Here is a 14057-nt window from a genome sequence, read left to right on the forward strand (position 1 = left end):
TGATGGGGGTTCAGTCGGCTCAGGGCCTCTGGTCGGTGGAAGAATCCAAGTTGCCGATCAATCTGCTCGAGCTAAGAGCGATCAGGCTGTGCCTCTACACATGGTCAATGAGACTACAGGGGCATCAGATCAGGTTCCAGTCAGACAACGTCTCGGCTGTGGCCTACGTCAGTCACCAAGGATGAACAAGAAGCTCGGCAGCTGCACGGGAGGTTACTCACATACTTTGGTGGGCAGAGCGGCACGTACCAGCCCTGTTGGCCATGTACATCCCGGGAGTGGAGAACTGGCAGGCGGACTATCTGAGTCGACAGATGCTGGATCCAGGAGAATGGGCAGACGCATCAGACACGCTGGTGACTCCGTTGGATCAGTACCAGCTGATCTACACCTTTCCTACACTGAAGCGGTTACCATGTCTGCTCTGCAGAGTGAAAGTCGAGGGGATCCCAGTAATTCTGGTCGCCCCAGATTGGCCTCAGCGACCTAGGTATGCAGACCTAGTACGCCTGGTGGCAGACACCCCATGGCGACTGCCATTACGAGAGGACCTTCTGTCCCAAAGTCCGATTCTCCATCCTGCTTTACCATCGCTGGCTTTAATGGCATGGCTATTGAGAGCCAGGTGTTGAGGAACCGGGGTCTGTCGGACTCGGAAATCCCAACTATGTTGAGGTCACAGGAATCTTCTTCTCGAAAGATATATCATCGTACCTGGAAGGCTTACATCTCCATGTGTGAGGAGAAAGGATGGCATCTGCGCTCCTTTTCTATATCGAGGATCCTGCTGTTTCTTCAGCAAGGCGTAGACCAGAAATTGGCTTTTAGCACCATTAAGGGGCAAATAGCCTTGGCTGTCTTTTTTTCAGGGACCCCGTGTGTCTCACTCATTAGTGAGTACCTTTGTTCAAAGGGTGCGACATGTAGTCCCTCAGGTGCGTCCACCGTTACCCACGTGGGATCTGAACCTGGTGTTCTCGGCGCTTCAAAAACTGCCATTTGAAAATATCAGGGAGATAACCCCTGTTGACTCTTTCCCAGAAAATGGTCTTTCTAGGGGCCATCACATCTGCCAGGAGGGTTTTGGAACTGGCGGCCTTGTCCCGCAAGTCGCTTATCTTGTTATCCACAAGGATAAGGTGGTGTTGCGTCCGCAACAGTCTTTTCTGCCAAAAGTGGTCTCGGCTTTTCATATCAATGAGGACATTGTATTACCATCTCTGTGTCCTAAGCCAAAACACCCTAAGGAAATGGCTCTAAAGGCTCTGGATGTGGTTCAGGCTCTAAAGGTGTATTTGTCTGCCGCTGCTCCCGTTCGGAAGTCGGACTCATTGTTTGTTTCGGTGGCTGGTCCAATGAAAGGCTTAGCGGTCTCGTCGGCCGCCATTACCAGGTGGATCAAACAGATTGTAGTGCAAGCCTATGCCTTGAAGGGACAGGTGCCCCCCTTTCCGGTCCCGGCCCACTCCACAAGGGCAATCGGAACGTCTTGGGCCTTCTGACCTGGTCGTCTGCCCACACGTTTACCAAGTTATACAAGGTAGAGGTCAGTGCATCGGCTGATGCCTGTTTTGGCCGCAAAGGTTTTAATTGCAATTGAATATGCAATATATTTTATTTTTTCCTGTTTTTTCAATAAAAACGCAGTACCGTTAAGTTAATGCGCCGTTGCATTACATTCCGCAGTTTTGGTGCGGTTGTGGGTAGTCACTCCTGTTGAGGGTACCCTGGTTTTGTGGTGGATTTCTCAACGCAATGTTGTTTTTTTGGGTAAAGTTTCACTAGTTCGTACTTGCCATGGTGGATGAAGCTTTTTCTATGCTGCTTTCCCACCCCTCATTTGGCACTGCTTGGGGTTGTCCCAATGGCTAAGAGAGGAGCTGTGTCAGTTGGTGAATATAAGAGAAGGATTTTTTGTACTCAACAAAAAATCCTTTTCTATGCAATTCACTGACACAACACCCGCCTCTCCTTTTTCTCTTTGTTATACTGCTTGTTGACGTACTGATGACTGCATGGCAGGCTGGAGGATTGTTGCCCAAGGGACCGCCCCCTGGGTGGAACTGAAAAGTTCTTAGTGTTACATAACAAGTAATGCCTAGTATTCTCCTAGTGGTGGGCATAACAACCCAATTGCTAAGAGAGGAGCTGTCGGTCGGTGAATTACAGAGAAAATGATTTTACGGTGAGTACAAAAAATCCTATTTTCCTCTGCCCTGCAGGGCTAAGAAGGAAGATTAGCAGCTTTAATCACATCCTCCATTAAAGGGGATAAGCGTGCTAGATCCCTCTCTCCCACTCCAAGCCCCTTACCAGGGGAACAGTGGGGATAGGATGAGGTATTACCCTCAAATGATCAGGAAAAAACAAACTGATTACTCCTCTGCAGAGGAAACAACAGTTGAAGTTAAAGCTGCACAATCTGAGGTACAAATCCTTACGGACATGGTTCGCTTCACTTTCATGCTACCCCTAATAGAGTCAGCTGAAAGTCTGGTTTCTTCTTTGGGTTCCTTGAAACCTTCACCACCATGACATTTGTATTGTCTGACACTTCTACCCTTCCCTATCTCCAAACCCATCCCCCCCATTAACCAGACCAGACTAAGTTTGGAGTAAATGGCCAACGGCCTTGATTTATTAACCAAAATGTATAAATAACAAATATATAAACTTTTATAAATAACTTTTAATAATAACACCTTGTAAACTTTCCCTTTAACACTGGAACATGGGTCCTTAGCATATCAAGGACCCTACTGGTCACTGCACCATCTATTTTACCTCTTGACCTCCAGACGGTATCCCCTGTCTCGGAGGCTAAACCCAAACCAAGCAGTGACCCACCCCTTTTCTCCTCCGGTTACCCCCTTGTAACCAGGAAGTACATCAACCACCATCCCCATCCCCCTGGATGGGTACAACCTAATTACCACTAAACTGACCCCCCAAACAACCAGCACACCCCTACACCAACCTCCTACCAAACCCCAGGGGAGGGTGGGTGGGAATCGCTTCCTCCTCCGCTCCACGAGTGGCCTAGCTTCCGCTCGGCTTCCCGCTGTACGCCTAGGCTCCGCCCCCTGCTGCCCCGCCTCCCGACTCCTTAAAGCGGCCCCTTGTAATATATTAAAAGCGGCGACAGTGCATGCAAACGAAATGTCATGCTGTCCCTCCGCTTAGCAGCCTACGGCTGCTGCTCCGTGCCTCTCTTGACATTTGTATTGTCTGACACTTCTACCCTTCCCTATCTCCAAACCCATCCCCCCCATTAACCAGACCAGACTAAGTTTGGAGTAAATGGCCAACGGCCTTGATTTATTAACCAAAATGTATAAATAACAAATATATAAACTTTTATAAATAACTTTTAATAATAACACCTTGTAAACTTTCCCTTTAACACTGGAACATGGGTCCTTAGCATATCAAGGACCCTACTGGTCACTGCACCATCTATTTTACCTCTTGACCTCCAGACGGTATCCCCTGTCTCGGAGGCTAAACCCAAACCAAGCAGTGACCCACCCCTTTTCTCCTCCGGTTACCCCCTTGTAACCAGGAAGTACATCAACCACCATCCCCATCCCCCTGGATGGGTACAACCTAATTACCACTAAACTGACCCCCCAAACAACCAGCCACAGCTCGAAAGGTGGTAAAGCCTTACCCTTTCGAGCACCGCCACACACACAGTCCCCTCTGAATCCCCTCCTGCAGGCCCAACGCCCACAAGTCCGTCCCCACCTCATTTAAATGAACCCCATCACTTCTCAAGTATCGCCAGGTCTCACACTCCAACTCCCGATGCCTGATGGCCAACCCCCCGGTCCTGCCGAAAAACCTGCTGACCTCTTTGTTGACCTTGACCCGGGCCCTATCCACCTTCTTGTCTGACTGCGCCCACCTCCATGACATCCTGCCCACCATGTCCGACCATATCAAGACCATGCCTGGGTAGGCAGCCTTCAACCGAAGGCTGTCGCACTTGATATCCCGTATGAGGTCCCTCATGGACCTGACCCCCATGTCATTGCCCCCCACATGGAGGATCAACACGTCAGGCGGCCGGTCCAAGCGGGCAAACCTGTGGACTTCCCCCAGCACCCTGTTCCATCGCATACCAGGGACCCCAATCCATCGAACCTGGGCTTCTTGTCTGGGAATCCCAAGCTGTCTCCCGTTAGGACGAACATCAGCTCTCTTCGCTCCCCAGAACACATATGAATGTCCCAGAATCCAGACCAAAGCCACCTCCGAACCTGTAAATGAAACCCAGTAAATACATAACAACCAACAACAGATGTGCTATGTCGAGTATGTCCCCCCCTGTTCCACCCCCCCCCCCCCCCCCCCCGCCTGATCCGGCCTAAACCAACAGCTGTGGCCGAACATACAGCCTAAACCTCCCAGATTCCCACCGACCTATTCTCTTCACCGCCTCCGCACTGAGCCCGGCCCTAGCCGCCTCCGTAGCCGCCCCTATTCGAAAAGAGTGCGACGAAAAACGGCCCCGGTCAAACCCCGCTGCCGTGACGCACTTCTGCAATATGGCATTAAACTGAAACTTGGACAAAAAGGTACCATCCGCATGTATAAAAAAGGGGCCCGCCACCCGTGGCCGGACGCCCAGGAAAGCCGCCACCGTCCCCACCGGACATATGTCCCTCTCCGCAATGGGGGCCACTTCCACCAGTACCCCACTCCCCTCCTGATCCGTCTTTGACTTGCGCAACCAAATTCTGACCCCCTCCTGACCCCAGTCCACATCGCACGCCTCCAACCCCCCGACCCGATACTTGGCCGGGCAGAACAGCTCCCCTATCCTGAAAGCCCCAAAAAACATCAAAGAAAAAGCCACCCTAAAGAGGCACTGTTCGTAATAGGACCCGCACACCGCCTCCACCACCTTGCACAGACCCCGAAGCATCTGAAAGGAAACCGGGCACCGCCCGTCCCTCCGTCTATGCTCCCTTCGATACCCCTTTACCGCCTGTCGCAGCCAAAACTCCTTAGTAAAATCCGGACTCCCTTCCCATTTAAACAAGAAGGCCAACCCAGCCAGCTTCCTGTCTATGGATGCTGCCGAAACCCCCCTGTCCATATCCCTGCAAAGAAAGTAAAATACAGCTTGAGCCATGCCCGCCTCACCCGGGGCCATGCCGATCGCCGCAAGACATTCCAACCACTCCTGCCAAACCTTCGAATATGCCCTCCATGTTGCCTTACACACCGACCTCTCAATCAACCGCGCTGCAATTCCACTGCTATGTTCCACATCCAAGCCGGGCATGCGACCCCGTGACGCTCTGCCTCCGGTGCCAGCCCCCGAAACCTGTCCCACTGAAAACGAGACAGAGCGTCAGCCAAATTGTTCTCCACTCCCGGCAGATGCACAGCATAGATGAACGCATTAACCTGCAAACAACGCAAAACCAAGTGGCGTACTAGCCTGACCACCGGCCCAGAGGCCGCCGTCAGCCGATTAACCACATGCACCACCCCCAAGTTGTCGCAATTGAAGCGTACCTTCAAATTCCGGAAAGACTCCCCCCAAATCTCCAAGGCCACCACAATGGGAAACAGTTCAAGCAACACCAGGTTCTTCAGGAGCCCGGCATCCGCCCACTCCGCAGGCCACGGTGCTGCACACCACTGGCCCTTAAAGTAAGCGCCGAAACCCGACGACCCCGCCGCGTCAGTGAACAACTCCAGATCCCAATTGCTGATGGGACCCGACATCCACATTGCACGCCCGTTGAAGGAGGCCAAGAAGGCCTGCCACACCCCAAGATCGTCCTTGTGCTCCTGTTTTAGAGTCACGAAATGAGTCGGTGACCGGACCCCCGCCGTGGCCGAGGCCAACCGGCGGCTGAAAACCCGCCCCATCGGAACAATCCGACACGCGAAGTTGAGCTTGCCCAATAAAGATTGCAACTGCCGTAATTGCAGCTTGCGAACCCCAATTGTCGCCCGCACTTCCTCCTGCAAAGCCTCCAGTTTTTCCCGCGGCAACCTGCATTCCATCCTGTCAGAGTCGATCACGATCCCTAAAAACGTAATGCAGGCCGTGGGCCCTTCCGTCTTCCCCGGCGCTAGAGGGACCCCAAAGCGGCCCGCCAAGTGTTGTAGCGTCCCCAAGAGGACGGCGCAAATGTTCGATCCGGCCGGGCCTATACACAAGAAATCATCCAAATAATGAATGACTGAGTTGATCCCCGACACGTCCCGCACGGACCACTCCAAGAAAGAACTGAACTGTTCAAACAATGCGCAGGAAATGGAGCAACCCATGGGCAGGCAACGGTCGACGTAGAACCCCCCCTTCCAACAGCACCCGAGAAGCCAAAAGCTATCCGGATGCACTGGCAAGAGCCGGAAGGCCGATTCGACATCCGCCTTAGCCATTAAGGCCCCCCGTCCGTACCTCCGCACCCAGGACACCGCCGCGTCGAAGGACGTGTACGTCACTGCACAGTCCTCCGGCGAGATGGCGTCGTTAACTGAGCCTCCTTTCGGAAAGGACAGGTGATGAATCAACCGGAACTTGTTGGGCTCTTTCTTGGGGACTACCCCCAGCGGTGATACCACCAACCGGGGGAGGGGCAAATCCGTAAACGGGCCGGCCATGCGGCCCAATGCCACCTCTTTGTTCAACTTGTCCGTCACCACCTCCGGGTGCTCCAGCGCGGACTTCAAATTATTGGCCACTGGAGGAGGGGCGGCCAACGAACTGGGGATCCTAAAACCGACCGTAAAACCCTCCTCTAGCACCCGTGCCCCCCCCCGATCTGGATATCTATTGAGGAAAGGCCGCATCTTTTCCACCCGCACCGGGGTCGTCCCTCTTCGGGACAGCATCTCCCGCGCGTCCCTTCCCTTTTTTAAAACATCTGGTGAGGGGGTGGGACCCACCGCAACCCGAGCACGAATGCTTGAAGCGGCAGGTGGGTCCAAATTTGCAGGTGCCCTCGTTGAACTGCCAGCAGTAACCCCAGCGCTTCTCGGTCGGCTGTCCGGGGGTAGCTGAACCTCCGACCCCGTGTTGAAAAAACGGGTTGGGAGCCCTCGCCGCCGTCATCAACTTCATCCACAGGCTGATGTCCTTGTGGTCCCAGCGAAGCGAGGGTCTGACCGCCATCCGTTGTCGGAACTGTTCGTCATACCTGAGCCATGCTACCCCACCGTACATCCTATGCGCCTCACTGATAGCCTCCAGATACACGAACAACGCGGAGCAATGCTCCGGTGCCTTCTCTCCCACGACGCTCGCCAGAATGGCAAACGCCTGTAGCCAATTAGAAAATGTCCGCGGAATCAACCGATACCTCCGCTTCTCCTCGTCCTCCTTCTTCCGCTCCTCCGGCTTCAACCGGTCAAGGTTGAACTTTTCCAGCGGAAGCAGGGTAAAGATCTCGATGTACTCACCCTTCCAGATCTTCTCCTTCACCTCCTGCTTCAAGTGCGCCCCCAAAGGTCCCTCGAAGCAGACGTACACCTCGCTCTTAGCCGCGTCCGCCAACCTGACCCGGTCCGCGCTCTGATCCCCAGCCTTCGGCGACACCCCTTCAGCGGCGGGGGCCGCCTGTGCTGCCCCCCCCGCTGCTGGGACCCCCAGAGCCACCGCTGGCGCGGACTCCGCGTCAGAAGAGACCGCCCCGGCGGTCGCCGAGGCGGCCGCCGGTGCCCACGCCTGGGCCGGCCCTCCCTCCAATCCCCCCTCAAATTTCTGAACCAGTGCCTTCAGGCCCGCCAACAACCCCCCTAGGCCCTCCTGCTGCCGTCCCGCTGCCGGCTCCCCGGGTTTTGACGCACCTGCCACTCTCGCAGACCCACTACCGGCCGCCGGCGCACCCCGTCCACCCCCCTGCCCCAACAAGTCAAGCAACAGTGAAGATATGGAAAAAGAAGAGTCACACTCACCGGGCTGCCCAGGACTGGGCCCTGCAGCCGCCGCTCCGGGACCCATCGCCGACTCCGCGTCACGGACCTCACCGCCATCGGACTCCGACAGTTCCCCTTCCGATCGGTCGCTGGCCACTGCCGTCTCCGGTCTGTAAGAAGGATACCCCGATGGGCCCGCTCCGCCATCCGGGGTTCTGCGATGCACTTCTCTAGGGGCCCGGCCCGCCCGACCGCCCGCTCCACCCACTGCGCTAGCTGAAGGGCTCCTGCAACGCACAGCTCGCCGGCTCCTCGTCCCCTGCCCCACGGCCAGGCTGCGTCCATCTTCCAGGCTGCCACCGGAAAGCCCTCCTTCTCCCCTGGGACTGGGGGCCGCCACGCCGGGCCGTACCCCCACCCGCTGTCCAGCCGAACGCTGGGGACCGACCTCTCTCTCCCCCCCGGCCTGGCCCATGCATCTACGTCGAGCAGGGGGCGCTGAATCCAGGGGCGATCCCCTTGCCTCCCAGCCACGCTCCCCAGACCCCTCCTCCTGGCCCTGCTCCTGGCCGAGTACCTGCTGCTCCCTTCCCCCGATGGGGTGGAGGTCGCCGGCCCAGTCCTCCGCTGTGGATCCCGCTCGCCGCCATCCTCGTTCGCTGCAGACGTGGGCACCCCCCGCGGGGGCCCCACGCGGCCCGCTCCGGGACTGTACCGCTCGGGCGGCCTGGAACGTCGCGCCCGGGGTGTCACCGGCGTCCCCCCGTCCGTCGCCGACTCCCGCTCTGCCGCCAAGGCCGCCACTTGCCCCTGTAGCCATGCGGCGCCCTCCTGTGCTATAGCAGCCCTGAGCTGGGCCATCAACTCCGCGGACGCCATCTTGGATTAGCTGAGGAGCGGCGAGGGTACGTCCAATCGCTTCCTCCTCCGCTCCACGAGTGGCCTAGCTTCCGCTCGGCTTCCCGCTGTCCGCCCCCTGCTGCCCCGCCTCCCGACTCCTTAAAGCGGCCCCTTGTAATATATTAAAAGCGGCGACAGTGCATGCAAACGAAATGTCATGCTGTCCCTCCGCTTAGCAGCCTACGGCTGCTGCTCCGTGCCTCTCTGTGCATGCTTTTCCAGCCCACACATTACTAGAGAAGCTTATTTATACCGAATGCGATCATCCGGATAAGCATTTAATCCCTCCAAAGAGATTCTCAGTTCTCTATCCTATGGAGGAAAAATTCATCAAAAAATGGAAAGTTCCAGCCGTAGATGCTGCGATTTCCAGTGTGAATAAAAGTTTAACTAATCCAGTGGACAATGTACAAATGCTAAAGAATCCAACAGATAAAAAGTTGGAATTCCTGTTAAAATCCTTTTTACTCAGCCTGCAATTGCAGCTATAGGCATCTGTCAGTCCTTAAAAAAAACATTTCACAGAGGCCCTTAATAAGCTCCCTGCACAACAAGCCAGTGAGTTGGCCAATTTACCAAAAGCATTATGTTTTGCCATAGATGCTATAAAGGATTCTATTCACCAGGCATCTCGCCTTGCACTTGTGCTAGTACACATGCGTAGGACCCTTTGGCTAAAGGGTTGGTCTGCTGAAGTACCCTGCAAAAAACCTACTGTCTAGTTTACCATTTCATTGGGAGCAACTATTTTGCGATGATTTGGATAAATACATACAGAAAATTTCCAGTGGAAAAGGTACTTTTGCCAGTCAAAAGAAAGTATAAACGTCCTTCATTTAAACAGACTTTCTCTCCTGCGCCAAGCAAATCCACCTCTAGGCAGTGGCGACGGTTTCCACCATCGGATTCCAGAGGAAAATCACAGATTTAAGGCGTAAGATTCCCCCTACTCAAGTTAAGGTGCACTCTATCAGAGCGGTTAGTGCTTCTTGAGCAGTGCGTCACCAGGCCTCCTTTGCTCAGATCTGCAAGGCCGCAACTTGGTCTTCGGTCCATACATTCACAACATTTTACCAAATGGATATAAGAAGGAATGAGGGTATCGCCTTCGGGCGCAGTGTGCTGCATGCAGCGGTAGAAGTCCTCAAGGTCTGGTGGGTGCCCTACGGGTTGTGTCTCCCTCCCCTCAAGTAGAATTGCCATGGGACATCCCACTAAGTAAATACTTAAGGCCCTGTGTCCTATGATATAAGATAAAGAAAATAGGATTTTTAAAACGGCTTACCTGTAAAATCCTTTTCTTGGAGTACATCATAGGACACAGAGATCCCGCCCCTCTTATTTTATGGGGTTTAAGTATATTGCTTTGCTACAAAAACCGAGGTACTCCTGGAAGGAGGAGATGTTATATAGGGGAGTGTGAACTTCCTGTATTGGGTGTGCCAGTGTGAACACCTGAAGGTAGCTATAACCCACTAAGTAAATACTTAAGGCTCTGTGTCCTATGATGTACTCCAAGAAAAGGATTTTAGAGGTAAGCCGTTTAAATCTTATTTTCACTCATTTTCGTGGGAATAGTAATTCATGACCCCAGATAGAAATGTCTGTTTTTTCCTGTGATGGAAAATAAATGAAAATTATATGCTAGAGGGTTTTTCAAAAATTTTATATGAAATTTTAAATGTTGATTGCAGCCTGTTTTTGATAATTTAGTACTTGGTGAACATATTTCTGTAGGGGTGGTCTAGATATTTTAAGCATCTTGGTTCAGTAACTGTTTCTAATGTAGCTAATATGTATATGAATTCTATTACAGTATTGATTGTGCTGGTATTCTAAAGCTGAGAAATTCTGATATTGAACTCCGCAAAGGAGAGACTGACATTGGCAGGAAGAATACTCGTGTGCGCCTGGTCTTCAGAGCACATATACCCCAGCCCAATGGAAAAGTGCTGTCATTGCAAACTGCCTCTATACCCATCGAATGTTGTAAGTATTCCCAAACTTGGTAATTAAGTAATAACATGTATGTCTAGTATGCAAATCAGAATGCAAAAAGGGACCCTAGTTTTTTTCTTTTTTTTTTCTGGTTGCATATTCAGATCAAGTGATCCAAAGTAAGGCTGGCCATACATTATACCATTTTCCTTTTAGATTTACCAAAACCATATCGTATAAGGTCTAACATAAAAGCTTTTAATTTGTATGCAATTAGGCAGGCCCTTGCATTACATAGTTTAAAGTGATTGTAAAGTCTCATGTTTTTTCCCAAAAAAAAAAAACATGTTATACTGGCCTGCTCTGTGTAGTGGATTTGCACAGAGCAGCCCAGATCATCCTCTTCTCTGGTCCCTCTTTGGCTCTTCTGGCCCCTCCCTCCTGTCAAGTGCTCCCACAGCAAGCAGCTTGCTATGGGGGGACCCAAGCCGAGTCCTAGCTCCCTGAATCCATTCAGACACAGAGCCCTGGTTTGGCCCCTTTCTCCTGATTGGCTCCTGCTCCTTTCAAAGTCAGTTGGCCAATGTCACTGCTGCTGTGTCTCAGCCAATCAGGAGGAGAGTCCCGGACGGCTGAGTTACTCATGGACAGGGATGGGGTCAGGTAAGTATTTGGGAAGGTGGGATGGCTGATGTTGCACACGGAAGGCTTTTTATCTTAATGCATATTACAGATGACAAGTCTTTAAAAAGGATAACAACTTTCTTACTTTACAACCCCTTTAAGTTAATTTCAAAGGAAATTGAACAAGAACATTGTATAATGTATGGCCAGCTTAATACAACCTTTTCTGTCTCTTGAAAATATTTTCACTTTCTTTCAGTGAGGGACATAGCACTGTAGAATAGCTGTGTGAAGTTGGCATCCCATGTTTGTAAAACCTGAATAAAAATATACCATTTGTTTGTGCCACGTTTGTGCTGATTTGTGCCGCAAAAAATAGCGTTTTTGCCGGTTCGGTTTCTGAGATATTAAACATTCAATTTAATGCAAGCCCCGCCCACTTTGCACCCCATGTTGTCAATTTTTTTTTTAAATGTGCCATTCGTTTGTGCCCCGTTTGTGCTGGTTTGTGCTGCAAAAATTAACGTTTGTGCCGCTTTGGTTGCGGAGATACTGTGCGTTATATTTGCTGAAACCCCACCCACTTTGCACCCCATGTTGCTGGATTTTAACCACTTCCCGCCCGCCCTACAACAGAAACACAGAGGCAAAGTGGTTTCAAAATCCTGACCGGACATCATATGACGTCCTCAGGATTTTGAGCTGCTGCGCGCCCCCGGGGTGCACATCGCTACGATCGTTGTTTCGGGGTGTCAGTCTGACACCCCGCAACTACGATCTCGGTAAAGAGTCTGAGATGGAGACTCTTTACCACGTGATCAGCCGTGTCCAATCACGGCTGATCACAGTGTAAATGGGAAGAACCGGTGATCGGCTTTTCTCACTCGCGTCGGTCAGATGCGAGCAGAGGAGGGCTGATCGGCTGCTCCTCTGACAGGGGGGGGTCTGTGCTGATCGATTATCAGCGCAGCCCCCCGGAGATGCCCACACTGGACCACCAAGGACGCCACCAGACCACCAGGGATGCCCAGCACAAGGTATGCCACCCTCCTAGACCACCAGGGATTCCAGTCAGTGCCCACAATGGATGCCAATTAGTGCCCACAATGGGCATCACTGATTGGCATGCATTATTGTTTGGCACTGATTGGCATCCATTAGTACAGTATAATATAATACAATGCTGCCTATCAGTGCCTATCTGTGCCGCTTATCAGTGCCCATCTGTGCCGCCTATCAGTGCCCATCTGTGCCGCCTATCAGTGCCCATCTGTGCCGCCTATCAGTGCCCATCTGTGCCGCCTATCAGTGCCCATCCGTGCTGCCTATCAGTGCCCATCCATGCCCATCTGTGCTGCCTATCCATGCCCATCTGTGCTGCCTATCCATGCCCATCTGTGCTGCCTATCCATGCCCATCTGTACCGCCTATCCATGCTAATCCATGCCAGCTATCAGTGCCAATTTGTGCCACCTATCAGTGCCCATCTGAGTCGCCCATTAGTGCCGCCTATCAGTGCCCATCAATGCCACCTCATCAGTGCCACTTCATTGGTGCCACCCCATTGGTGCCCATCAGTGCCGCCTTATCGGTGCCCATCAGTGTAGCCCCATAAGTGAAGAAGAAAACTTACTTATTTACAAAGTTTCGAAACTGAAAAAAAAAACATTTTTTTTTTCCAAATTTTCAGTAGTTTTTTATTTGTTTAGCAAAAAATAAAAACCGTAGAGGTGATCAAATACCACCAAAAGAAAGCTCTATTTGTGGGGGAAAAATTTATAAAAATTAAATTTGGGTATAGTGTAGCATGACCACGCAATTGTCATTCAAAGTGCGACAGCACTGAAAGCTCAAAATTGGTCTGGGCAGGAAGGTGTTTAAGTGCCCTGTATTGAAATGGTTAAAAACAAACGTGCTATTCGTTTGTGCTACTTTTGTGCTGGCTTGTGCTGCAAAAATAAACGTTTGTCCCGCTTTGGTTGCAGAGATATTGTGCGTTATAGTTGCTAAAACCCTGCCCACTTTACACCCCATGTTGCTGGATTTTAAAAACAAACGCGCCATTTGTTTGTGCCGCGTTTGTGCTGGTTTGTGCTGCAAAAATAAACGTTTGTGCCGCTTTGGTTGCGGAGATATTGTGCATTATAGTTGCTGCAACCCCACCAACTTTGCACCCCATGTTGCTGAATTTTAAAAACAAACACGCCACAAACGAATGGCACGTTTGTTTTTAAAATTCAGCTGGTTTATTCGTGGTTTGTGCAGATTTGGTGGATATTGTACATGTTTTACTTCACATGCATAGTTTTGCCACCCCCACAGGGTCCCCCCCCCCCTTCCGATTCTCTAGCGCTGACTGGAAGAACAGACGGAGGAGGAAATCTGGGGAGGGGGAGGGCACAGCTGGCTCTGGCTCTAGTGAGGTAGAATCAGCTGTCAATCAGGCGGCAGAGTGGATCTCAACAGTATCTGTCCCGGCTGCATCGCGGCTCTGTGCTCTCAGGATATAGTGGGCAATAGCCTGCCACATGCACATGAGTTTTTTTTTTTGTCACGGGAGAACATACCATATGTCATCTTGTGAACAAAAAAAAAGAACTAAGGCCAAAAAAGGTTGGGCCATAGTCCTCTCTTAAACCAGGTGTTAACCAAACAAAACAGCACTCCAGCAAATTCTCTTATATAAGTCCCTTCTTTTTTTCATTGCTTTT

The 14057-nt window shown here is 51.8% G+C and overlaps 1 protein-coding gene across 3 annotated transcripts in view; it reads left to right on the plus strand.

The window, feature by feature from the left end:
- The window catches only part of NFATC3 (nuclear factor of activated T cells 3), a 915828-nt gene that overhangs the window by 363065 nt on the left and 538706 nt on the right, over positions 1 to 14057 (plus strand). For all 3 annotated transcript variants that reach the window (XM_077457371.1, XM_077457378.1, XM_077457385.1), the window contains exon 5: positions 10601 to 10773. In XM_077457371.1, the coding sequence (XP_077313497.1) occupies positions 10601 to 10773 (173 nt within the window). The remainder of the gene's footprint in view (positions 1 to 10600; positions 10774 to 14057) is intronic.

Source organism: Lithobates pipiens, unplaced genomic scaffold (genome assembly GCF_037356315.1).
Source record: "Lithobates pipiens isolate NorthernLeopardFrog02 unplaced genomic scaffold, aLitPip1_a1.2 Scaffold_10, whole genome shotgun sequence".
Lineage (NCBI taxonomy): Eukaryota > Metazoa > Chordata > Amphibia > Anura > Ranidae > Lithobates > Lithobates pipiens.